Source organism: Heloderma suspectum, chromosome 4, assembly GCF_057233095.1.
Source record: "Heloderma suspectum isolate Gila_16-S chromosome 4, 16-S_ref, whole genome shotgun sequence".
In the NCBI taxonomy this organism is placed as follows: domain Eukaryota; kingdom Metazoa; phylum Chordata; class Lepidosauria; order Squamata; family Helodermatidae; genus Heloderma; species Heloderma suspectum.
In genome coordinates this window covers 38,911,702-38,939,187 of record NC_139461.1, presented here as the reverse complement: position 1 = coordinate 38,939,187, position 27,486 = coordinate 38,911,702, and the positions used below count along the sequence as shown (strand labels likewise).

General features: G+C 42.1%; 1 protein-coding gene across 8 annotated transcripts in view; it reads right to left on the bottom strand.

Annotated features, from left to right (window-relative positions):
- UBR5 (ubiquitin protein ligase E3 component n-recognin 5) overlaps positions 1-27,486 on the bottom strand; it is a 102,225-nt gene that overhangs the window by 35,494 nt on the left and 39,245 nt on the right. For 5 of the 8 annotated variants that reach the window (XM_084848985.1, XM_084848990.1, XM_084848991.1 and 2 more), the window contains 18 exons: positions 22,356-22,553; positions 21,149-21,359; positions 19,479-19,605; positions 14,982-15,133; positions 14,353-14,448; positions 10,625-10,748; positions 9,151-9,248; positions 8,445-8,593; positions 7,707-7,798; positions 6,990-7,136; positions 6,773-6,891; positions 6,559-6,685; positions 6,321-6,450; positions 5,964-6,124; positions 3,157-3,396; positions 1,325-1,448; positions 782-893; positions 16-147 (listed from right to left, as the gene is read on the bottom strand). In XM_084848985.1, the coding sequence (XP_084705111.1) occupies positions 16-147; positions 782-893; positions 1,325-1,448; positions 3,157-3,396; positions 5,964-6,124; positions 6,321-6,450; positions 6,559-6,685; positions 6,773-6,891; positions 6,990-7,136; positions 7,707-7,798; positions 8,445-8,593; positions 9,151-9,248; positions 10,625-10,748; positions 14,353-14,448; positions 14,982-15,133; positions 19,479-19,605; positions 21,149-21,359; positions 22,356-22,553 (2,539 nt within the window). The remainder of the gene's footprint in view (positions 1-15; positions 148-781; positions 894-1,324; positions 1,449-3,156; positions 3,397-5,963; positions 6,125-6,320; positions 6,451-6,558; positions 6,686-6,772; positions 6,892-6,989; positions 7,137-7,706; positions 7,799-8,444; positions 8,594-9,150; positions 9,249-10,624; positions 10,749-14,352; positions 14,449-14,981; positions 15,134-19,478; positions 19,606-21,148; positions 21,360-22,355; positions 22,554-27,486) is intronic. The other 3 variants (XM_084848987.1, XM_084848986.1, XM_084848988.1) reach the window with 3 other exon arrangements.

The window sequence follows — 27,486 nt, the reverse complement described above, 5'->3', positions numbered from 1 at the left end:
TAAAAAGGATATTACCTGCTTCTGATCCTGCTGTAGCTGCAGTGACAACACTTCTGCGTCCACTAGCATTGTCCTGGTTGCTATGATTACTCTCACTGTCACTCTCAGTTTCTGCTGCTGCTAGTAGATCCAACTCCATATCACTTCCTAATGTGGTGAAATGTAATACATTTATCGAACTATGTTAAGATAGTATTCTATATTATAGAAGATTTCCGCTGCTCCACAAAGCTATCTTCTCTTTTAATATCTCCCACCGCTTACCACCACTATAAGAAGTCATGTATTTTTCTGGCCAGCTTCCTGTTTTTGATAGCCATCCGTGTCACTTGCACTAATATTACTAATACATTATTACCCCTTTGCATAGAGAAAGAAGCTGCTCTGATAAGAAGTTTATTATATTAACAAGAAAGGGTGTATGGTTTACATATCCTTGCATATGGTAAAATCTATGGGTTAGATCCAGACTAAATTAACTGCAGTCAGGTCCCACTGAAATCAAAGCTTTTTAAAATTATTTTTTATTATAAATTTCAACAAAAACAAAACAAAAAAGAAAACAAGAGGTACAAATCCATGTGAAAAGTTAATCATAACTAACTTAGTTCAATGGGACCTAAGTGAGACTACCTTTGGCTTCAGCCCCATGCACACCAGCTTGAGTGTAAGACTCACTGAAATCTGTGGGACTTCTGAGAAAACCTGTATAGGATTACACTACATGGCTGGAACCAACCCTATACATTTTTAAATGACTAATATGTATGCCCAAGTATACCATCTTCATCATGCTCATCATGCTGCCCTTCTGCTTCAGCATTTTCCTCGCCGTGTTCTTCTTGTTCGTCATGGTGGTCCTCTTCCCCGGCTACCCCCTCAACCACTTCAACCTGGAAAAACAGATTTTCACACTAAGAAACTTTTTAGATCTTCAAAGACATGCAGTAAATACAACTTTGCATTTTATGGATGTTTTAGACCTGCACTTCCTATTTTGTTCAAGTATTTGAAAGTTAAAACTTTGATCTCCAAAGTAAGGGGAAATGACAACACTTGTGTAGCAGCTGCCTATGAAAACCTTAGACAATAACTTATATTGTTCTCTAAGGCACTTCCTGCTGCTACAAGGCAACACGACTTGGTTTCTAGTATTTTATAACACCAAGGTTGTACAAATTTTGGTATGCATTCATTGCAGTATAGATATAACTTCACACGGCAATCCAGTAGCGTGCATTTTTGTACGAAGTTCATTTAACTTCTGTACTGACAACTACTCTGTATTTATTTAAAAGCTGCCTATTGAAAACAAGACAACAACCTCTTCCACATCTGCTGACACAATGTCATCTTGTTCTTCATCTCTGCCACGAACTGGCTGAGACTGACTGATCCGCCTTTGCTGTGGATTCCTAATGATATAGGAAGACTGAGACTGGCTGGAACTATGTGAGACAAAGACAAAGACAGACAGAGGCGGGCTTTTAGAAGTACAAGGATATAGCAATACCACATTAACACAATACAAATTTCTTCTCTTCACCCAAGAGAACCAATTTAAAAACTAGTAGATAGAAGATCCTCCATGACTACATGACCTCAGAACAGTTAATTTTCTTCAAATGTATATTAATATCAGATTAAAATATTAAGTTTCATAAAATACAAACATCCCTTCTCATTTTAAAAATGTGCCTAACCTAGAAGCCTTCTCACCTACCACAACAATTTACTCCACATTATCACTACTATCTTCTATCATGGTCAAATCTTCAGACTGGGTTATGCTAAACCCTACATTGCTGTTCTAAAAATACATGGACTACACATTATTCAGAACTAGTCTCACTGGTGTGATTAAAAGGGAACATTAGTCATTTACCATGGAGGTTCCTTCTGGTTTGGTGTGACCAAGGTAAACACAATAGGTTGGGTTAACCCACCCACCGCCATCCAAGAAAAGCAGGGATCACGTGTCCAAGATCTTCTGTCTTAGAACAGATGTCCTCAGACTCCTCCCCCAGTTCTGTGCCATGGCTAAGTTTTTGTTACTGAGGAACCTGGACCTAAAGGCCGTGACAGGGTGAAAGCAAAGAAGGAATTTTGACCCTCCGCCCCTGAAGAGGTGTGACAGAGTTGGCTAAAACGTTTGTATTCCTGTCCACTCCCAGGAATTTGTTGAGACTCATTTGTTAGCAGGGTGCAGTTTAGATGCCTCCACCACACCAAACTGGAAGGAATCTTCACAGTAAGTGACCAATATTCCATTCCAAATTTGGTGTGAGGAAGCATCCACAAGGGATGTGCATAAGCTGTCAGACAAGCGGACTGGGAATTATTAGGTTGAATCTTATGAAGTGGGAAACATTTGCACTATCCTTCCAAACACCACTTCTGCAGGTGCATAGGTGTCTAGTTTGTAGGTGCTGGGGAATATATTAGGATTAGACCACGTGGCAATTCTCAGAGAGGAGTGTTGGCTCTTATCTCCAATCAGCAGCTGACTAGAGATAAGAGCTTTTCTCTGCTGGGGAGAGGAAGCAGGGCTTAGGGAGAAAGTTGTTGAGAGATTCAGTCCTGCTTACAACTGAGGGTCATTCTCAGAGGCTTGTCCTGCTCACTTCTGAGGCTTGTGCCCGAGTTGCCATTTGAAAGTGCTGCTGATTCAGTCTTGGTTACCTATGTGTAAAAAGGTTCCCCACGATTAGTGGCAGCAGAGAAACTACACACCCCACTAGTGGCAATCTGTGCATCCATGCATATGCAGCTCCTGCCACCAGATGCAGCTCTTATGGCTGAAAAGGTTATGTACGCCTAATCTAGGACAGAAAGAAGTGGAGTAGCTTTGGGGAAAAGGTGAGGAAATAACCAACCTGGGTGACAGGCAGGAACAAACTGAGGGAGGAGCCTCAAGTCACCAGTACTAAGGTGAAAGACATTGGTCACATGATCCCTGCCTTTTCTGGGCAGTAAAGGGAGTTAACCCATTGTGGCTGCCTCCTCACACCAAACACAAAATGAGACAAGTCCCATAGCCAATTATATGGCTATTTATTACTCTGAGGTAAACCTGCAACAGAGAACACAATACCCTGCGATACAGCATATAAAAAAAAAGAGTATAATTATAATAAACCAGACAGCAAACATTACCTGCTAGACTGATCAGATGATGGTCGTGGAGGCAGTGGTTCCACTGAGAACAGCTCTTCACTGCCTTGCATAGCATCTATACTAGTGCTTGCCAATGTAAAAGGTGCTGTAGGACGTGCAATACCCATTCTGACCGGGATAATGAGGGATTCTGCTACATTGCACAATTCCTCGACAGCGTAAGGTAGAAGAGCTTGGAATACCCGCTTACATTTTCCAATTGGCTGTGGAATAAAATTGCTGGAAAAGAGACAAGGAAGGGAAAATATACAGATGAACAGTTGTATTCTAAAGGATTCAGAAAACATACAAGTAATTCTACAGCTCTTCTTTAATGGTTTTGCATCTACAGAACTGCAGTGATTCCACATATTCAAGTCTGTAGCCAAGCTGTATCATTTTCTCTTTACAACACTACAAAAATATGGCCCTTCCTCTCTGCCCCCTTGGCAAAAACTCTTGTCTATGCCCTGATCCTCTCTCATCCAGACTACTGCATGCTTCTCCCCTCTGGTCTGCTGCTGCCTTACCTCAGTTTCCTCATGTCTGCCCAGCACTCTGCTGTCAAAATCAGGCAAAACTTTTCATCAGAATGCATCTTCCAAACAACATGTCCTAAGCCAGTCCTGTGAGCAACTTGTGTAGGTCTTACATTAGGGTGGGTAGTTTCTCCTATGCATGCATTCACAGAACTGTTCCACTAGCTGTTCCACTGTTCCACTGTTCCACTATCCACTGTTCCAGTGGATACAAAAAGTTATGTTGGGCCTGGTCTTAAAAATGGAAAAATAAGTTTGAACTCAAAATCTAACTGAATGTATACAGGAAGCCACAAAACACAGTATGTGTTTTGATGACCAACGTATTTGTACACTCCTCCTCCATAAATTGAAATATTTTATTTAATCTGGAGTCTTAGAGTAGTAAGGGTCATTCCAGAAGGTGGTGCTGGGGGATTATTGCTCTGTGCCATGGCAATTGTGCCATGGGGTTCCACAGGGCTCTATTTTATCCCCTATGCTGTTTAACATCGACATGAAACCGCTGGAGGAGGTTATCCGGAGGTGTGGGCTGAGGTGCCATCAATATGCGGATGACACCCAGCTCTACCTCTCTTTTACATCAAACCCAGGTGAGGCAGTGGCTGTTCTGAATCAGGGCCTGGGCATGGTAATGGACTGGATGAGGGCCAATAAACTGAAATTCAATCTAGACAAGACAGAGATGCTGTTAGTGGGTGGTTTGTCTGCCCGGCTAGGTGATATTCAACCTGTTCTGGAGGGGGTTGCACTCCCCCTAAAGGATCACGTTCGTAGTTTGGAGGTGCTCTTGGATCCAGAACTGTCACTTGAGGCACAGGTGAACTCAGTGGCACGGAGCACTTTTTATCAGCTTAGGCTGGTATACCAACTATGCCCTTATCTGGACAGAGATAGCCTAGCTACAGTTATCCATGCTCTGATAACTTCTCGTCTGGATTACTGCAATGCGTTATACATGGGGCTGCCTTTGAAAACGGTCCGGAAACTTCAGCTGGTCCAAAATAGGGCAGCAAGATTGTTAACAGGGACTGGCCTGCGAGCTCATATTACGCCAGTACTTTTCCAGCTGCACTGGCTGCCAGTCCATTTCCGGGCCCGATTCAAAGTGCTGGTGTTAACATTCAAAGCCCTTAACGGCTTGGGGCCAGGTTATCTGAAGGATCACCTTCTCCCATATGTGCCTGCCCAGACCTTAAGATCATCGTCAGCGGCCCTTCTCCGTGAGCCCCTGCCAAAGGAAGTGAGGCAGGTGGCTACTAGGAGGAGGGCTTTTTCTGTTGTGGCACCCCAGCTCTGGAATGAGCTCCCTAGTGAGGTTTGCCTGGCACCTACATTGTATTCCTTTTGGCGCCAGGTGAAGACCTTTTTATTTTCCCAGGCATTTTAGCATTTTAGCTTTCTAAATTTTTAGCTTTGCTGTTTTAAATCTGTATTTTAAACTCCTGCACTGCTGCTAGGTTTTATTGTTGTTGTATTGTTATATTGTGGTTTTAATGTTCTATATATTTTAAATTGTTTTATTGTGTGCCGTTTGGTTTTAATTTTTGTGAACCGCCCAGAGAGCTTCGGCTATTGGGCTGTATAGAAATGAAATAAATAAATAAAATAAAATAAAATAAAATAAGGGTCAGAGGCATTGTGTGCTACATTTCCCCCTAACTTATACAAGCACAGGATGTGACTCTTTATAGGTAACCCTATCTCGGTTGTTATATTGTTTAATTTATTTAAAAGATTTATAAGCAGACTTTTAGGGCAAAACCCTCCCCAAGACGCCATAAAAAATTTAAACCACAAAGCACAATAAAACAATGACAAAATAAAAATGAAACAATGAAATAAAAAACAATTAATACCCAGTAACACCAGATATCCAATGGCATCCAATAAAATCCTGACTCAATTATACACCAAGCTAAGCCACTTTGAGATTTTATTGTTTTATATAGATATTATCAATAAATAAATCAATCTTTAGCGCCCCACTGAAGGCCTGTAATGATGGGGCCTTGTTGCTGTACACAGAAATGCTTCCCAAATTTCTCCTGTGTTTTCAGGATAGCACAGTATGATGTTTCTCCAATGTTTCTGTGTAGCAGTGACACTTATCTGAGAAACAGACACGCATTATCTGTTTTATTATACTGAATTGAAACATGGAGGTCAGCCTTCAGAAGATTATATAGACTCTTACACTATTTGCAAAATACAGTGACATGTTTAGCGTTCTTTCCCATTCCCCCAGCAATAAGAGAAAAGGCTTACTTTTTCTTTTTTGAGGAAGCCATTTCCACGCTAAGGATGACAAAAACTCTTGCTACAGAACGCAAAAACCTCATTGTAACAGAAATTGCTTCTTCTCTGCGGCCTGGAGTGTATTTGTTTTGCAATTCCTTTACAAGAGTCCCCAACAAAGTATCTAAAAGCTGTAGAGAACAATTTATTGGAGCAAATATGTACTGCTACATGACCATACAAATTCTGTATGCAAAATTGTTCATATAAGAGTATGACAAACTTCCCACAACTTAAAATTCACAAATCAGTTTAAAATATTACTAAGGAAATCAGAACTGAACTGAGTACTTCTTTGGCACTGTATTATTTAAAAATGTGCCTTACCAAAATGTCTGCTGTACATTTCACAATAAGACAGTGGGTAAAACAGTCCAGTCGAATAGTACCGCTTTGCTGATTAAGATACACTTGTTCTTCAGGCAAAAGATGACCAATCCTACTGCTTGCACTAAGACTTGGAAAAAAGCAAAAGCAAGAAGTGGAAGGAGAAATATAATGTAAGCTGTAAGTCTATGATACAAAGTCAGTTTTCAAAAGTTTAATTGAAACAATTAATACACACGGGTCTTTGTTCTCCTGCGAGCCAAACATGATCATAGATTTCAGTGCATTCCAATCTTGTAAAACACGTTCCAAGGCAAGCTGTGCAAATCGTGGAGGTTCTAGATCATGATCAGGCATATCTGAATCTGAAGCACAAGAAAAAAACATGTAAATAGTTACTGCAGAAAGACTCATACTGTAAGAGAAAATCTTGTAAATGAGAAAAGTCTTACCTTCAGGGTTTGCTGTTTTACGATTACGATCTTCTCGAATTCTTGGTGGCCTATACTGGCAATGTTCTACTGTTTGTCGTGCAACTGTCTGTACTAAGAACAACAGAAGATGCTCTCCCCTGTAACACACACACACACACACACACACAGGTATGAAAGAGGAACTACTCTGGACTCCTCTGAATATTTTTAAAGCCTGCACTAAAGAGACACTCACCTGCTATTTGGCATGGTGACCAGATTTGTGGTGGTAAGTAGCCGGAAAAGCAGATCAAGACGTGCAGACTTCTGTCCCGCAATTAAAGTTTTGCACTTGCATTTCTCCCAGCAGTCACAGTATGCTGTTGGGGATGTGCGTTTAAGCCTGAAAAGAGATAATTTATTATCTATATCTATGTAAAATCAATTTTCATATCAATATGCAATATAACCAGTTATACAAATATGATCTGTGCCTATAATAATTCTAATAAAATAAGCTAATTCAACTGAAGCACAGTTACCTAAATATCACTTTCCAAGTCATCCTGTTTATGAAAGGCTGCAGTTTGGAAAGAATTATGACTCTGAAAGGAGGGTAGCAATTTCTCTTCCTATAAGTGCTCCTAAACGAATGGGCTGTCTGCCTGTTCTACAATGGCACTTATGAGCCATTGTAGTTGGTGAGTAGTTGTAGTTGGTGACAATAAGTTGGTGAGAAGCCTGCCTAGTTGGTTACATATCCCCTCCCCTCCCCAACCCACAATGGGGGGAAGCAGACACAAACAGCTGCAATTTCAACCTTCCTGTATCACCTGTCCATCCACTAACAATTTAGTTAAATCAGAGCACAAGAGAAATGAAATGCTTTTGTTATGTTCAAGCAGAATAAAATCACCACAGAATACACAACAGCCCATTGAAGCCTCAATTTTACAGATAAACATATACATACTTGCAATCGTGACCTTTATGGCACACCCTTGCACACTCTGTGCAACAGCACAGGGATTCTAGTAAACCACATGTTCGGCATTCAAATATATCCTAAAAGGGGGGAAATTCTGCATTTTAGAAAAAATGAAATGCTATGCATAATTTGAATATAACTGCATTGAATAACTGAATATAACTGGTATAAATTTGTAGGTTACTTTCTTTTACATTTTCTAGGATGAAAGCTTATGCTAAAAGTATCAAAAGCAAGCAACTGGAAAGGCACAATTACAGCAGAAACTGCATTAAGGATTAAGAAACTGTATTATGACTTGCATGCACTACCAAATAAAGATATACTCCAATCCCAACCACATATATAAAAATATGTCATTAAATTTCAGAAGAGTCAACCCAACTGAGAGTTCCACAGGCACCACAATGCACACTTTAACATTAAAAACAATGGACTGGATCCAGACTAAATTAGCTACACTTAATTCAAATTGAAATCAGTGGAACTTACGTCATAACTAACTTGTCCTATTCATTAATTAGCCTGGATCCAACACGAGAAAAATATTAAAAGCCAGAATATCAAAAGTCAAAACAGCAGTAAACACCACCCCAGAAAGCAGCAATAAGACAAAGGCAGAAATTTTAAAAATCTTCCATTCATAAAAATTCAAAGACATTGTCTTCATCTGGCTCCAAGAAGCTAGTAGAGGAAACCCCAGTCATGTGTCCCTAAACTTACTTGATTTATATGCTCTGCACCAGTCCACGTAAAGCTGCAGGTATCATTGCAACACAAAACATACAAAGGAGAGTCATCTGGGTTTGTGCCAGTTGGACAAACCATTCCCATAAACACATCCTCCTCTTTTTCACTTGAAGTTGCCTCCGCTTAGGGGGAAAAAAGAAAGAGAGTTAAAACTGAAATTTTAAAGACTATTTGAGGAGCTAAGAATTTAAGGTAAGAAATTATAGTAACACCTCTTCTCAGGAGCCCTGTATAAGGAAAAAGCAACACTATTCCATTCCAGAATTACCACCTTTCACTGCTTACACAAACATTAGTTCAAACTGTATTGGTTATGTTACACTAAATTCCTCCTAGATGTAGAACACGTTAAGTATTTATCTTCTTTTTTTTAAAAGCAGCTGCTATAAACAGCCTTCCCTTAATAATTGTCCTAAACTACTTTATCAGGATAGATATCCAATAGATATCAAAATCTAGCCTCCTGCATGAACACATGGTAGGGAAATTGTCTCCAGAATCTCCTCCTGATTAATCACTCATTACAACAGACAACAATCCAAGTTATGGATTGGCAGCAGGGAGGCTATAGTTTTCTATTAATTTTCTATTTAAAAACATTTTATGTTGTGCTCTGACTTAAAGGCTAAGGAGGAGAAAAGCCCTCAAGTATTACCAAAAATCAATAACCTTCACATACCTTTGGCAACTTTTTGTGCAGTTTCTAAAATGGTAATTGCAGCGGGATATGCTCTGCCACTAACAGCAGACATAAATGGCGTCATTCCTCTCGCATCCCTAAAAACAATTTATTGAGGTCAAATAGCAGTCTCATAACTTTAGTAGAACAGCCTGATTTAGAAATTGTTCAAATTTTAAACCTTAAATGACGATACCAAAATATGATGCATAAACAACCGTTTTAAAACTGAAATAAAGCAACAATGAAAAGGCTTTGTTAAACTCTGCTTGCTGCTGATTTACATACTAAATGTAAGTTTGTAGTAGTATAGTGAAAATCAAGAATCTCTGCATAATGGACATACATACAGCAAATATTCTTGTCCTATGGTAATCACTCACTAAAGCCCTCTTTAAAATATAGGAAAATGTTTTAACTGTTCCCCACATACAGAAAGATACGTAAATTATATTTGTGAATAAATTCCAGCTGATTAGGGCAGGGGTAGGCAACTATAGGTAGTCCAGGGGCCATTTCCTCCCCCATAAGATGCATTCTGCAGGGTGCCGTAAAAAACCCATCCAATAAGGAGCCTAAGGCAACCTAAAGGAGCCAAATCTCACTTGTTTTGAAGCAAGATTTGTTTTAAAGTGAGATTTGAGCACAGCAAACTGCTACAGAAGCCTAGAACCGCCAAATTTCACTTAGAAACAAGCACAATTTGCCCCCTTTAGACCATTTTACCAATTTGCCGTTAATTGCTGGCAGCAATTAAGCAATGCTTTTGCCACTGCAAATTTCGATGTCTTGGCAGTGGGCAACACAACAAGACAGCAAGGGCCTCGTGTTGCCCATCCCTGCTCTAGGTCATGTTTCATTTTGAATATTTCTGTTGCTTATAACACACAACTCCTTCTTTCACTTACAGGAACACCATGCTTTTGCTCTAACATCCTTTAAGAAGATAGCCAGTCTATGGGCCAACTAGCACAATCACAACTTAAGCTGTGGTGCATGCTGGGTGCAATTTGAATAAACATCGCCTGGGGTCAGCTTTATTGTGTTGTCAAAATCAGGTGGCATGGCTTGTTGGAGGGTTAAACAACCCTCAAATAACCCATCAACAGCCTATGGGTTGTTTAAGCTGTGGTGATCATGCCAACAAGGTCACTGGGTTGAGGGCTATTTCCTTCTCAAACAACCCATGCCGCCCAGGTTCAGACGTGACAAGCCACACCTGAGCGGGTAGTTAGGGAAATGGAGCCCAGCATGTGCCAGGGATCAAAACAAAAACATTGTTTTTGATCAGGCAAACTGGGTTATTATCTGGTTGGTTTCTCAAAGCAGGGATGGAGCTGAATTTTGGAATGCTATGGCCTTTCATCCTTATCTCTGAGGTGGGCAAGGAGAAAGGGCAAATCATGTCTGTCTACATGCTTCCCAAGAGGGTGAAAACACTATACGTATGACATTTTCACATGAAGACCCTTACTTGGCTGATAGCAGTTCCCGAAGATAAGGCTGTAGAACAACACTGTCACATAACAGTTTCAATATGAAGTGAGCATTTGCCTTCCGGTCCTTTGATTCCACTACAGAGGGTTCTGTAGAAGGACCTACAAATGAGAGAAACACTGATGAAAGAGCCTATAAAAGCAGTTCATTTACTGAAAACATTCTAAAGAGGACCAGCTGTAGCTTATGATTAATCAGCACTTAAGCTATATTAAAAACATGACATGATGATAAATTATGCACTTCGCTGTATATAAAAAGGACTGAAAACTTCACATCCTGAAACTGAGTTAAAATAGACAAAGTATTTTAATGCATAAAAAGGTGCTGGTAAAGCGTATTTTAGTATATCCTTTAAAAAGGTAAAGGTAAAGGTGTCCCCAACCAGTCATGTCCGACTCTAGGGTGTGGTGCTCATCTCCATTTCTAAGCCGAAGAGCCAGCGCTGTCCGAAGACGCTTCCATGGTCATGTGGCCGGCATGACTAAACACCGAGGTGCACGGAACGCTGTTACCGTTCCCGCCGAAGCGGTACCTATTTATCTGCTTGCAATTTCTTGCTTTCAAACTGCTAGGTTGGCAGGAGCTGGGAATGAAGACGTCACACAGCACTCGGGTCTCGAACTGCTGTCCTGCCGACCTTCCGGTCTGCAGTTCAGCATCGTAACCACTAAGCCACCACGGCCTTTACTTATCCTTTACTTATTTAACAGTATTTATTTATTTATTTATTCATTCATTCATTTCATTTCTATACCGCCCAATAGCCGAAGCTCTCTGGGCGGTTCACAAAAATTAAATCCAAGCAACACACAATAAAACAATTTAAAATATACAGAACATTAAAACCACAATATAACAATACAACCACAATAAAACCTAGCAGCAGTACAGGAGTTTAAAATACAGATTTAAAACAGCAAAGCTAAAAATTTAGAAAGCTAAAATGCTAAAATGCCTGGGAAAATAAAAAGGTCTTCACCTGGCGCCGAAAGGAATACAATGTAGGTGCCAGGCGAACCTCACTAGGGAGCTCATTCCAGAGCCGGGGTGCCACAGCAGAAAAAGCCCTCCTCTTAGTAGCCACCCGCCTCACTTCCTTTGGCAGGGGCTCACGGAGAAGGGCCGCTGATGATGATCTTAAGGTCCGGGCAGGCACATATGGGAGGAGGCGATCCTTCAGGTAACCTGGCCCCAAGCCGTTAAGGGCTTTGAATGTTAACACCAGCACTTTGAATCGGGCCCGGAAATGGACTGGCAGCCAGTGCAGCTGGAAAAGTACTGGCGTAATATGAGCTTGCAGGCCAGTCCCTGTTAACAGTCTTGCTGGTATAAATTTGTAAACAAAATAACAAAATTATTTTGGACCAGCTGAAGTTTCCGGACCGTTTTCAAAGGCAGCCCACGTATAACGCATTGCAGTAATCCAGACGAGAAGTTATCAGAGCATGGATAACTGTAGCTAGGCTATCTCTGTCCAGATAAGGGCGTAGTTGGTATACTAGCCTAAGCTGATAAAAAGTGCTCCGTGCCACTGAGTTCACCTGTGCCTCAAGTGACAGTTCTGGATCCAAGAGCACCCCCAAACTACGAACGTGATCCTTTAGGGGGAGTGCAACCACCTCCAGAACAGGTTGAATATCACCTAGCCGGGCAGACAAACCACCCACTAACAGGACCTCCGTCTTGTCTAGATTGAGTTTCAGTTTATTAGCCCTCATCCAGTCCATTACCGTGCCCAGGCACTGGTTCAGAACAGTCACTGCCTCACCTGGTTTTGATGTAAAAGAGAGGTAGAGCTGTGTGTCATCTGCATATTGAGAGCACCTCAGCCCACACCTCCGGATAACCTCCCCCAGCGGTTTCATGTAGATGTTAAACAGCATGGGGGATAAAATAGAGCCCTGTGGAACCCCATGGCACAATTGCCATGGCACAGAGCAGTAATACCCCAGCACCACCTTCTGGAATCGGCCATCCAAGTAGGAGCGGAACCACTGTAGTGCAGTGCCTCCTACTCCCAACCCAGACAACCTATCCAGAAGGATACCATGGTCGATGGTATCGAAAGCCGCTGAGAGGTCCAGGAGAATCAACAGGGTCGCACTCCCCCTGTCCCTCTCCCGGCAGAGGTCATCCCACAGGGTGACCAAGGCAGTTTCCGTTCCAAAACCAGGCCTGAAGCCCGATTGAAATGGATCTAGATCATCCGTTTCATTCAACAGTGCCTGGAGCTGTCCTACAACCACCCGCTCAAGCACCTTGCCCAGGAAGGGGATGTTGGCCACTGGCCTATAATTGTTAACATCCTCTGGGTCCAGGTTAGGCTTTTTCAGGAGTGGTCTAATTACTGCCTCTTTTAAAGCGGCAGGCACCACTCCCTCTCTCAAGGAGGAATTTACAACCTCCTGGACCCAGCCGGACAACCCCTCCTTGTTTGATTTAATAAGCCATGAAGGGCAAGGGTCAAGCACACAAGTGGTCGATCGGACTTGGCCAAGCACCTTGTCCGCATCCTCAGGCCTCAGTAACTGAAACTCATCCAATAAAACTGGACCAGACGGTGCTCTGAACGCCTCTACCAATGGAACTGCATTAATGGTGGTGTCCAATTCATGACGAATCTGAGCAACTTTATCCTCAAAGTGCCGTGCAAACTCGTCACAGCGTGCTACCGAGGGTTCCACCGTCTCTCTCCCTGGCCCAGAATGTAACAGGCCGCGAACCACTCGGAAAAGCTCCGCTGGACGACACTGCTCCACATCTAAATAGATTCCGGAACGTTGAGCAATAAAAGATAAATGGTAAGATAAAAGAAATACAAAACCCTATTAAAAATTTTATTATTTTTAGGAACAGAATATCAATAAAAACCGTGATTGGTCAGTCAAGGAAGGCTTCCTGTAATAAAGGTGTTTTCAGGAGGTGCCAGAAACAACACAGTGTTGGCACCTGCCTGACCTCCAGAAACAGGGAGTTCCATAGAAAGGGGGCCACTACACTGAAGGCTCTTCTCCAGGTGGACTCCTATCAGCTCATAAGTCCATGCGGAACCACCAGGAAGTAGAGACTCATGTGTTAAGCACTCTTGAACTACACTTCATAGACAAATAAAAAGAGTGATGGGAAATTAAAAGACGCTTGCTCCTTGGGAGGAAAGCTATGGCAAACCTAGACAGCATAGTAAGAAGCAGAGACATCCCCTTGCCGACAAAGGTCCATCTAATCAAAGCTATGGTTTTCCCAGTAGTAATGTATGGCTATGAGAGCTGGACTATAAGGAAGGCTGAGCACCGAAGAATTGATGCTTTCAAACTGTGGTGCTGGAGAAGACTCTTACGAGTGCCCTGGACTGCAAGGAGGTCAAATCAGTCAATCCTAAAGGAAATCAACCCTGAGTGCTCATTGGAAGGACAGATACTGAAACTGAAGCTCAAATATTTTGGCCACCTAATGCGAAGAGAAAACTCTCTGGAAAAGACCCTGATGCTAGGAAAGACTGAAGGCAAAAGGAGAAGGGGATGGCAGAGGATAAGATGGCTAGATAGCATCACCGATGCAATGAATATGAACTTGAGCACACTCCGGGAGAGAGCGGAGGACAGGAAGGCCTGGCGTGCTATGGTCCATGGGGTCACGAAGAGTCGGACACGACTGAACAACTGAACAACAACAATGCAAACATACAAAATAGTGTCTTCTCACCTGGTATGGTGGAGGTGCTGGGTCCTTGACCAGTGCCAGTCGTTGCTGTGGTAAGAGATCCCACAGCAGGGGCCAGGATAAAATCAATGTCACCATCTTTCAGTAAACAGAACAGCAGGATTCATATCAATACATAAAACACATCCCTGGTAACATGTGCACTCCGCTGTAACTACCCACACTATGTGTTTAAACTTCCTTTCTATCCAAAGATTATTCAGTGAAAGTAATGATAACTGTTGCTAACATTACAGCAGACAGCAAGTAACAATTTAAAACGGGACATTTGCTAACAAGCTAGAATTACTAATTTTAACACCCAGTTTCACTCTCTAAGAATCAAAGTGATTAGCTTGATTAGATTAAATCAAGATGGGCAACTTGTGACCCTCCAGATGTTTTGGCCTACATCAGCCCTCACTATTGGCTATGCTGGCCAGGGCTGATGGGAATGGTAGGCTAAAACATATGGGAAATGATAAGTTGCCCACCCCCGAACTAAATGCTTCTCATAGTTCTAATATCCATGCATCTCATATTCAAACTGCTCTTTTTACAAGTTTGTCTGAAAGGCCATTAATATTACTCTGAATTCTACATGTTTGCACAGAGGCATCTAAAAAGCATACCAGGGTCCATTGCAGGAGGATCAGGAACCCAGCTTGGAGGAGCTATGGGAGGAGAAACTGGATCCTGATGATCGCTAGATGAAGCTCCAGCTTCATGTCTGCCCAAACCTGCTGCTCTCAGGGATCTTCTCATCATTTCTCTCAGCCGCAAACTAAGGGTCAAAAGTATATCATAAAACTAGTGCTGTGTGTTCTTGAGTAGGGAACATAGTTGAGGCAACCAAAGAGAACTTATCTGCATTTATAAAAATAGATGCCAGCATTAATGCCTCCTTCTTGTTAATTTTTAATGTTGCAATGAAGTATGGCATATATTTTAGATAGACAGACATAAAATAATATTGTTAGTGTGCCAGTTCAACCTTGATTTCTTCTCAGATTTGTTATTAACCTGAAGTTACTGTTGTACATAGTTCATAAATATGTCCAAGGATTAGCGAATTTGAAATGGGGTAAAGCGCAAGGAGAAAAAGGAATTAAGAGGAACCAAAAATCACATATAGGCAGTCTGCAAGTGTCAGCTTTTACGCTGCCTTCTCCAGTCTGGTCCAGGCACCAGCTTCCAAGGCTGGAGGAAGGTTTTGCTGGTTACAACAGTTGTTGCAGGTCAAAGGAAGAGCAAAGCCATGGCCAATCTCACCTTCTGGTTGTTAATCTGGCCTGCTAGGCCAAATGAACCACTGAATTTAGCAAAACCCAAAGCAGCCATGATGGACAAAACTGGATTACAGCAATGGAAAAGTCCAGTTCTGTACAAGCTGCTTGTAACATTTGATGAGATGAAGTGATAACCAGTGAGAGACCTTGGAACCTGGCAGTATAAAGAAAACATTGTGCTCGATAAGAGGCTCAGACAATATTGTCAGGCAGCAGAGTCAATTGAGAAACAATTGGTTTTGTTTTGAGAAGATGCTAGTATGAAATGTGTTTATGGGACCTATGTGATAACAAGCATACTGCAGGGATTTTACATTTCTCCTGAGAAATTCTGAGCATATATTTTGCTGGACTCTCTACTATTTCCACTTCCCTTCCTTCTGCTGCTCCTGCTTTTGTTCTGTTGGAGACAGAGGGATCCTTGGATATGTTAACCCACTACACTAGAAAAGTATGACTTTTTCTTGAACTGAATGCTAAAATGTTATGGAGAGCAGCTGGAAAACACAGGATGGTTTTAGACTAGATGGGCTGGAGGAAGTATTATGAGGATGCAATGTAGGGCATATATAATTGCTTAATAGTTGCTCTGTCAATTATTCTTATTCAAATTAAAGGTAAAAATCGTAAAGGTGTCCCCAATCAGTCGTGTCCGACTCTAGGGTGTGGGGCTGATCTCCATTTCTAAGCCGAAGAGCCAGCGCTGTCTGAAGACGCTTCCGTGGTCATGTGGCCAACATGACTGAACACCGAGGTGCACGGAACGCTGTTACCTTTCCCGCCGAAGCGGTACGTATTTATCTACTTGCAATTTCTTGCTTTCGAACTGCTAGGTTGGCAGAAGCTGGGACTGAAGACGGGAGCTCACTCCGTCACGCACCACTCGAGTCTCAAACTGCTGTCCTGCCAACCTTCCGGTCTGCAGTTCAGCGTCTTAACTATTTTATTCACATTGCACTGTCTTCAGTGTTATTGTATTAATCACATTACACTACCTTGTCTATTACACTGAACTGCTTAGCTCAGGGTGGGGTCCCCAACTGACCCATGGGAACATTTGGGAACTGGATAAACTGCTGTGGGCACCACCACAAAATGGCTCCCATGGGGGGATGTAGATAGACACATAATGGCTGCCACAGAGGCCTGGCTAGTCAAACGACAAGTAATTCACTCAAAAGAGTACAAGCAGAGGAAGGGTCTGAACTCCAAAGCAAATCCACATATTTGATCCCACAGAAGCACAACAAAATCCCCATTTAAGGTTGCAATCCTATGCATGCTTGCATGGAACTCAGTGGGAATTACTTTGGAGTAGGCCTCCATAGGATTGCTCTGCTCATCCTATCTACACACACACACACACACACACTTTGTCCCAGCCCCAAAGGAAAGAAAAGTTTTCCCGACTTCAACCCCGGGCTCAGCCACTCTGTTCCCTACCTGACACTCCTACCTCCTCCTCTGCCATCAGAGCCCCCACCTGAGAAGGTGTGTGTGGGGGTGCGTGCGTGTGTATGTGTATGTCTGTGTGCACGTGTGTGAGAAGAATAAGAGAAAGGGCTGGGAAGGGAGAGAAAAAGAGCAAGGCTAGTGGCTGGGAGGAGGAAGAAAGAGGAGAGAAAGGGGTGAGAGGAAGAGAAAGAACAAGGCTAGAGGCTAGGATCAGCGAGGTAAAGAGGTAGGGGAGAAATAGAGAGGCGAGAGGCTAGAGGCTGGGAGGGAGGGAAGGAGAAATAGCAAGGCAAAGGTGTGGAGGGACGAGAAAGCAAGAGTAGGGACTAGGAGAGAGGAGAAACAGCAAGGTAAAGAGGTCGGGGGGAGAAACAGAGGGAAGCTAGAGGCTGGGAGTTGAGAAAAACAGTGAGATAAAGGGGTGAGTCGGAGAGAGAACAAGGGGTGAGGAAGGGAGAAAAGAAGGCTAGGGACAGGGAAGGGACAGGGAAGGGACAGAAATAGCGAGGAAAGGGGTTGGGAGAAATACGTAGGCTAGAGGCTGGGAGTGGAGAGAAAGAGAGCAAAGGAAAAAGGTCTGTGCAGGCAGAAGAAACTTGGGTGGGTCCAGGAAGCAACTCTTTCCTTGTCTTCCTGTCTGCTGAACAGCTGATCATCGAAACAGTGGAGTTTTAAAAGTTAGTCTGTGATATGGTATGGCACTTTGTTCAAAGAAAAAAGCCCAAAATTGAACCTCAATATAGTTAGGAACACAGAAACCTGCCCTATACCAGATCAGACTATTTGTCCATCGAACCCAGTATTGTCTATTCTGACTGACTGAAGATCTCCAGGATCCCAAGCAGAGGCACTTTCATATCACCTACTATCTAATCCTTTTAATTGGAAATGTTAGGAATTAAACATGGGAAACACTGCCTTGATGCCTTTTTAGCAGATAAGAAGGTACATCAATGTTAATGATAAACAAATTTCTGCATGCAAAGCATGTGCTGTATCATTGAGCTAGCTTAATCCTCCTAAGGGGGATTGCTCTGGACCCCAGCAACTGTTTGAAATTCTAAAACAAAAACAGCAAACCTGAACCACTTCATTTCCATGCACACCAAAGATTATGGGATCAATTATGGATTACGTGGGGATTGGTCTACTCCACCCTTTTCAATTAAAAAAAATTACATTTGACTTGGCAATCAGGTGACCTATTTATCCTGATTGAAATGAATGGGAAAATAAAACTACCAAACGACAAAGTTAATTTGGGTCCTGTTCTATCCCCAGCAACTTCTCAAAGTACAGTATGTATCACATTCTTTTTTGTTTGTGGTGGTGGTACCATCACTTCAAAAGCACTGGAGTATTATTTTCCCTGTTTTTGTATTTTTCCTGTACATACTTGTGTGTACTACAAACCCATTACAAAGCACTGTGGGGGTTCACTGGGCTCCAGGAGTAGATTTTAGTAAAGACGGGGAACTATAATGAAGATGGGGGCCAAATGGCCCCCCTGGCCCTCCACAAGCCTGATGACATGCCCGTGCCCCCTGATGTTATTTGATCCCTAGCGAAAGTGCTGGCACTTCAGATAGTTATCCAGCTTTGCTGTGTGCTAGCTTTCTCCAGCCAGGGAAAGCCAGCATGCACCAAAACCAAATGGGAGGAGAAGCAGCACACAAGGGAATTTGATCACTAATAAAAGAGAGACTCCTCTCCTCGCCTCCTTCCCAAGTTCCCAGTAGCTTTCACAGGCCAGATGGGGAACCTCCATGGGCTTGATTAGGCCCGTGGGCTGGGGGGGGGGGTCCCCATCTCAGCCCTAAGGGCTTAAATTCTGCTCCAAGGTAGCTTTATTTTGACATCAGAGTTAACACTCTCATAGTGTATTCTTCCAACAATGATTTCTGTTTTGGAGGGAAAAATCAAATTAGGCTCTTGGGTACACTGGATCCCTTCCATTATTTACCATGAGCCCAGTATTTCAGCTAGGCATTTTTTTTCTTTCTGTTTTGGTTTCTCTTCTATTTTCTTTTCCAGAACTTCCTGATAGCCCAGTGACAATTGCCTAACTAGTGTTTAAAAATTTAAGTTAACCCTACAGGGCCCAATGTCATCCAATAGTTATTTGTTAAACTACATTTCTGGAATGTGACACCAATAAAATCTTCCTTTTTTAAAATGTTAAATGGAGTCATTTTGACATCAATCATATATATCCAGCCAGAACTTTAAAGTGCCCCAATAAGAGATTGATACTGTAAAAATCAATAGTGTAGGAGGATTACAGTAGCTCTTTGGATGGTGGACTGTGTTAGTTCATTGTGTCATACCAGCAATTAATATTGTAATAGAAAAAAAAAGAAAAACTTTACTACTAACTAAGCTTACCTTCTACTGCTTGAGGATCCTGCACGATTTCCTGGTCCATTACTTGATACCACTGAAATAGCATTTGCTATAGCCTCAACTGCAGATAACCTTTCAGCAAATGTATTCCTTTCCGAGCGCTCTGCTTCTGAAACATAAAGAAACTTGTCATCTGTTTATTACTGAAATCTTACAATCTAAATAATAGTAAGTTTATCTGTTTTGTCAGTCATTTTTATATAAATTTCACATAGAAAATCAACATGGAATTTCTCAACCAAGTCTTACTCGAATGCAAAGAGAGACGGGGGCAGCTATACGGAGTTGCATCTAATGGTATTGTTCTGCTGACTGAAGCAGTTCTGTCAGCAAAACTGACAGAAGCCACAGAACTGGGAGAGGAGCAATTCCCCCTCCCTCCCCACTCCCCTCATGTTTTCTCAAGATCTGTTCCAAAGGGCTGAGAAACCCTCGGGAGCAGATTTTTGGATAGTGAAGAGGGCTGCAGTGAGAGGAGAGAGGGAGAAATTCCCGTTGCACTAGCAGATTTCCACTAGTGCAACATTGAATTTAAGCCATGGACTTGATTATTCAATAGCAAAAGCTTCAAACCAGAGAGGAAGTTAGGACAATTTAAACTATAAAACATATAAAACACAAATGCAAAATTGAACAATTCCTGCTCCCAATGGCCAGCAGAGCAACTTAAGATCTTTACTACAACATTTGGTAAGTCAGAAAATCAATGTCTGAGCAGTGCTATATGCCACTCATCTAATGAACACCACATTCAGAGGTTCATCATCTACTAGATCCAGAAATACATTATGTACTTTTACCAAATGGGTAACCAAATTTGCTTGCTTTCCCCTTACCTCTCCATCCACGTTTCCTTTTCATTTGTCTATTCAACTGCATGCAATTATTTATTAAATTGCACAGTATCTTCAGCACAGAATCAGAGTTGGAAAGAGAGACCTCAAAGGTCAGCTAGTCCAACCCCCTGCTGATGCAGAAAATTGACATTTGAGCACACTGGCATAAATGTGGTAGATGAGTATCAAAAACATGATTTAGAAGGCAGACAATTTGCTTCTGCTTTTTGTTCCTTAAGTACTAACTTACCCCAATGTACACTATAGGCAAAAACTGTGGCTGGGATCCAAACAGTCCCACACATGAGCAGAAAGAACTTCCACACATGGGGGGATGGTTGCTGCTCTCCTTTTGCTGCTGCAGTGCCCTGTGCTGCATGGAATGCTGGTCTAGAGAGTCCCCTAACCTACCAAGGAGCAGCTTTTTTTACAGGAAGTGAAGGACTGCAGTGGGAAGGAAGCCTCAAAGTAACCTGGTACATGATGGAACACTGCGCATGGATCTTTGGATCCCAGTCTCATTTCCAAGTGACATATTTTAGTTATGTGCAAATGATTATGCTATGCTGAACTGAAACCTGCTAGCAGATATTCCTTAACCTTTCCACCATGCTCTTTTCCTCCATTTCCCTCCAGCTAACCATGCTGGCCTGGGATATAATGCATTCAGCATTTGTTAAGAGTCTCATCAGTTACTAAGTTGCCCTGTATGTAGATAGAAAGCTATTTCAAAACAATGTTGAACAATTTTAGTCTATCTTTCTAGTTTTCTTTCAAAAGTGCTCAGAAGAATTTGCATGACATTGCCAAACTCACCCTCTTCCTCTTTAGTTTCTTTATTACTAGTTGGAAAGCACACAGATACACAAGCATGCAGAATATTACGGTTTCCATCACATCTGTGGCTGAGGAATGTCTGCAGCATTTGCGGATTCTGATCCAAGACAGCAGCTTGCTCAAGGTTCATCAGATACTGTCTGCAGGCCTCATAGTCACATCGGAGAATATGTTGCATTAAAGTTTGCTTCTGTGTTTGGAAAAATTGAGAGACGTTAATCAAATGGAAGCAAACATTACTCCGTTCTTTGCTACAGTTTTAGCACAAATATGCTATCCCAAACTCCATGGAGAAGGGCAGGATACAAATGTGATAAATGCAAATGTGACCATAAAGCATTTTGTACATTAAAATTGCTTTATATAAATTGACAAATTATACCAATAAGTTTTTCAGCCATAAGTGCAGGATCAATAAACTACTTTGAGAACAGTCATGTTTTGCTACACCCCAACTATAAGTGCTTTCAAATCTTGCCTGTATGACATTATGAGGTGCTTAGGATCTGTCAATGTAAAAGCTATAGCCAAGTGACTGCTGACCAGAATGGAAATAAAATGTTTGCTTTAACTTGTACAAAATTAAAGATGAAACCAGAAATGTCTGTGAAAATAGTGGTTTCCCTTACTTTCCTAGAGTACATTCTTTTCAATAGGAGTCCCAAGCAACATAGTTAAAGTTAAAGCATTATGAAAAAAATCATTTTTATATCCAAATATTCTGTCACTTAAATTATACAATCCCTGAGAAATCAATAAAGCAGAGAGAGGATGGATGTATATGTTCCCTTGCAAAGGAGGCTGTGCACTTGTGTGAGATGGTACAGATGAGCTTTTAAGACGTGGCCCACGGACCCATTTAAAATGTAAATGTGGCACCAATGTATTAAAAATGGAGTTTTAGATATAAGCGTCCCAACTGAATAATAGCAAACTTTCAGCCAGGACAGAAAATATGAGTATTTGTAACAGAAGGAAGACTTTATACTGAGACTAAACCTCGTATTAGGGAACCGTGTTTGTAGCAGTAAACCCTTATAAGCCCCTTTGTAAGCCACAGAATTCACACATCTAAAATTACACTGATTAGGTACATCTGTAAAAGGTGGAGTAGAATTTAAGAGAATGAATTATCAAAAGGTGCAAAGTAATGTATTTTAGAGTATGTAAGATATTTATGAATTACCTCAACAGCCATTATGATGATAGCAGCTTTCTTTTTGATGGTTGAATTAGCAGGCAGGTTTGTTAAGGAATGAACTCCCATTCCCAGGCTGCTAATAGGAGGAAGATCAAGCCAGTCAGGATCCCTTATTCCACCCATACAATCTTTTGCCATTGGATATATAGTGCCATTGCCATCTCTAAGAATGATTGGAGATTCCTACATAAAAAGCAGATTTTTATGCAGTGCACATTTTATATATGTTTCTCATTCATTTCAGTTATTACCTTTGTAGTTACATCACCTATTGTTATTATTATTTATTGCATTTCTATACCACTCCATAGCCAAAGCTCTCTGGGCGGTTTACAAAAGTTGAAACATTAAATACAATATAGAAAGTTTAAAAGCCATTTACAAAAAAGCACATAAAAGCACACAAACAATATAAAGAAACAACATATAATTAAAAACAACACTGAACTATCAGACTTAACTAAAGACAACTAACACTTACAATTTCTACTTGCAGTTATTCTTCCCTATCTGCTTCATATTGTATTTGAATATTGCACTTTCGGTCATCCCTTCCCATTTCAAGGTTAGGATGACACAGCATGACCTGCAGCAGCCCATCAACCCTTTTAAGGAAAGCCCAGCCAAACTGCAGCATCTTTTTCCACAAAGTAGCCAAAAGCCAAGGGCATATATGAAATCTGTTCAGCAGGAGTACTCCAGAGACCAGCAGGGCCTACCTGGAACTAGTTTATTTTTCCTCATCTCCCTTTCCGATATCAGTGGGAAATTGACTCCTGTTAATGTCCTACATTACATCTACTATGCACCATTGGAAGACAGGATTTTTCCCTCTAAGTTTCAGAATTCACTGACCTGGTTCCCATGAAACGAAAACCTATGATACAAACAGCCCATAGGTTCTCATGCACAAGCAGGAGAGGAGGTGGTGCTGCCTCCCACACCCCTGCCACATCCACTTTTAAATAACCTGCGATTGGCTCATTCGTTAAGTTGTTAGCATGACATCCGAACCCAGACACTTCGGGTTGTTCATGGGTTAAAAAACTCAAAGTTAATCCATGGTTTGTTCTTAGGTTAACTTCAGGTTGTTTAAGCCACAAATAATCCAGTATCCAGGTTCGGACTTCACGCTAACAGCCAACAAATGCAGAGTTCGTAGGTTGTTTACAGAAACCGGAAGTAGCTCCCACACAGCACCCTGTAAATTGTGAATTAACCCACGATTTGTCACTGTATGTTGCCATTACGTGCAAACAAACCCAGGGTGTTGTCAATAGCTATTCAGTTGGTAACTATAGAAAAAAGAATCCTTGATCTAATTATTCCAATTTCATAAATATACTTTGAAGTTAGCTGTAAACTGCAGTGTGGAGAGGGAATGAGAATGCCCCCCACCCCATTGGCTGAGAAGATTATGACATCACGATTCACCTTCCCCACTGCAGCTTGTTCTGTAGGGTTTTCACTCCCCTCTCCTGCTTTTTTTTGATAACTCGGCTGTCACCTTATACACCTCCAAATCCTGTTTTAAAGTGAGCAAAGTGAAAGACTTTTAGATGGAGAAAGATGGGGGCTCTGTTTCTCCGGCTACTGTTACTGAGCTGGACTTTCATTGTGTGTCTCCCTCTGCTGCCTTTCCAAGTCAACCTGATGACACTGCAAGCCTCTTGAGAAGCTTGCAGCCATTATTTACGTGGGAAATGGGAAGACACTGAGGAATTCTTTCCCTACTCCCATCTGTAGGTACCGTGGGAGTGCATGGAGTGGTGGTGAAGAGAAAGAATGCATCAGAACGCAGGGAGAGAGATTACAAGACTGGAGTAAAAGGATGGGCCATGGAAGGTATGTAGTCTGATGTCTTGATTGTCTCCCATGTTGCAGGGTGTGGGGGCTGTTGTGGAGAAAGACACAATCCCATGAACTGTGTAGAGATGGAGACAGTGGGTGGACTGAAGCTCCTTTCACTAGTTGGCTTAATCCTGACAGGAACAAGCGTAGTTTTAGGGCACATTAGTTGGGGCCCTTAAGAGGTATCAGACAATCCTATGGCAATGTTTGAATTTAGAGATGCTTGTGTTGTTCAGTCGTTCAGTCGTGTCCGACTCTTCATGACCCCATGGACCATAGCACGCCAGGCCTCCCTGTCCTGCACTCTCTCCCAGAGGGTGCTCAAGTTCATGTTCATTGCATCGGTGATGCTATCTAGCCATCTCATCCTCTGCCATCCCCTTCTCCTTTTGCCTTCAGTCTTTCCCAGCATCAGGGTCTTTTCCAGAGAGTTTTCTCTTCACATTAGGTGGCCAAAATATTTCAACTTCAGCTTCAGTATCTGTCCTTCCAATGAGCACTCAGGGTTGATTTCCTTTAGGATGGACTGATTTGACCTCCTTGTAGTCCAGGGGACTCGTAAGAGTCTTCTCCAGCACCACAGTTCGAAAGCATCAATTCTTCGGCGCTCAGCCTTCCTTATAGTCCAGCTCTCACAGCCATACGTTACTAATGGGGAAACCATAGCTTTGATTATGTGGACCTTTGTCGGCAAGGTGATGTCTCTGCTTCTTACTATGCTGTCTAGGTTTGCCATAACTTTCCTCCCAAGGAGCAAGCGTCTTTTACTTTCATGGCTACAGTCACCGTCTGCGGTGATCTTGGAGCCCAAGAAAGTAAAATCTGTCACTGCTTCCATTTCTTCCCCTTCCATATGCCAGGAAGTGATAGGGCCAGATGCCATGATCTTAGTTTTTTTAATGTTGAGTTTCAAACCAGCTTTTGCACTCTCCTCTTTCACCCTCAACAAGAGGCTCTTGAGATCCTCTTCACTTTCTGCCATTAGGGTGGTATCATCTGCGTATCTGAGGTTGTTGAGAATTCTCCCGGCAATCTTAATTCCGACCTGTGATTCATCCAACCCGGCGTTTCTCATGATGTACTCTGCATATAAGTTAAATAAGCAGGGCGACAATATGCAGCGTTGTCGTACTCCTTTCCCAATTTTGAACCAATCGGTTGTTCCATGTCTGGTTCTTGATGTTGCTTCTTGACCCTCGTACAGGTTTCTCAGGAGACAGGTAAGGTGGTCTGGTACCCCCATCTCTTTCAGAATTTGCCAGAGTTTGTTGTGATCCACACAATCAAAGGCTTTAGCGTAGTCAATGAAGCAGAAATAAACGTTTTTCTGGAATTCTCTCGCTTTCTCCATGGTCCAGTGAAAGTTGGCGATTTGATCTCTAGTTCCTCTGCCTCTTCGAAACCCAGCTTGTACTTCCGGTAGTTCTTGGTTCACATACTGCTGAAGCCTAGCTTGTAGGATTTTGAGCATCACCTTGCTGGCATGTGAAATGAGCACAATTGTGCGGTCGTTTGAACACTCTTTGGCCTTGCCCTTCTTTGGAATTGGAATGTAAACTGACCTTTTCCAGTCTTGTGGCCACTGTTGAGTGTTCCAAATTTGTTGGCATATTGAGTGCAGCACTTTAACAGCATCATCTTTTAGGATTTTAAATAGCTCAGCTGGAAGACTGTCATCTCCACTAGCTTTGTTGTTAGTAATGCTTGCTAAGGCCCACTTGACTTCACTCTCGAGGATATCCGGCTCAAGTTCAGTGACCACACTATCATGGCTATCAGGGATATTAAGATCTTTCCTGTATAGTTCTTCTGTGTATTCTTTCCACCTCTTTTTAATCTCATCTGTTTCTGTTAGGTCCCTGTCTTCTTTGTCCTTTATCATGCCCGTCTTTGCACAAAACGTTCCCTTCAGATCTCCGATTTTCTTGAAGAGATCTCTAGTCTTTCCCATTCTGTTGTTTTCCTCGATTTCTTTGCATTGTTCATTTAAGAAGGCCTTCTTGTCTCTCCTTGCTATTCTCTGGAACTCTGCATTCAGTTGGGTATATCTTCCCCTTTCTCCCTTGCTTTTCGCTTCCCCTCTTTCCTCAGCTACTTGTAAAGCCTCCTCAGACAGCCACTTTGCTTTCTTGCATTTCTTTTTCTTTGGAATGAATTTAGTTGCTGCTTCCTGAACAATGTTACGGACCTCCGTCCATAGCTTCTCAGGCACTCTGTCTATCAGGTCTAATCCCTTGAATCTACTCCTCACCTCCACTGCATATTCATAACGGATATGATTGAGGTCATACCTGAATGGTTTAGTGGTTTTCCCTACGTTCTTCAATTTAAGCCGAAATTTTGCAAGAAGCAGCTCATGATCTGAGCCACAGTCAGCTCCAGGTCTTGTTTTGACTGACTGTATAGAGCTTCTCCTGCAAAGGACATAATCAATCTGATTTTGATATTGACCATCTGGTGATGTCCATGTGTAGAGTCGCCTCTTGTGCTGTTGTAAAGGAGTGTTTGCTATGATCAGCGTGTTCTCTTGGCAAAACTCTAGTAGCCTCTGTCCTGCTTCATTTTGTACATCAAGGCCATGCTTGCCTGTTATCCCGGTGATTTCTTGACTTCCTACTTTAGCATTCCAATCCCCTATGATGAAAAGGACATCTTTTTTTGGTGTTAGTTCTAGAAGGTGTTGTAGGTCTTCATAAAACCGATCAACCTCAGCTTCTTCGGCATCAGTGGTTGGGGCACAGACTTGAATTACTGTGATGTTGAATGGTTTGCCTTGGATTCGTACTGAGATAATTCTATCGTTTTTAAGATTGTACCCCAGTACTGCTTTTCCCACCCTTTTGTTGACTATGAGTGCTACTCCATTTCTTCTAGGGGATTCTTGCCCACAGTAGTAGATATGATGGTCACCTGAATTAAATTCGCCCATGCTTGTCCATTTTAGTTCGCTGATTCCCAAGATGTCGATGTTCAATCTTGCCATCTCATGCTTGACCACCTCCAGCTTACCTTGATTCATTGATCTTACATTCCAGGTTCCTAAACAATGTTGTTCTTTACAGCATCGGATTTTCTTTTCACCACCAGACACATCCACAGCTGAGTGTCCTTTCGGCTTTGGCCCAGCCGCTTCACTCTTTCTGGCGCTACTTGGAAATACCCTCTGCTCTTCCCCAGTAGTATATTGGACACCTTCCGTCCTGAGGGGCTCATCTTCCGGCATCATCTCTTTTAGCCTTGTGCTACGTTCCATGGGGTTTTCTTG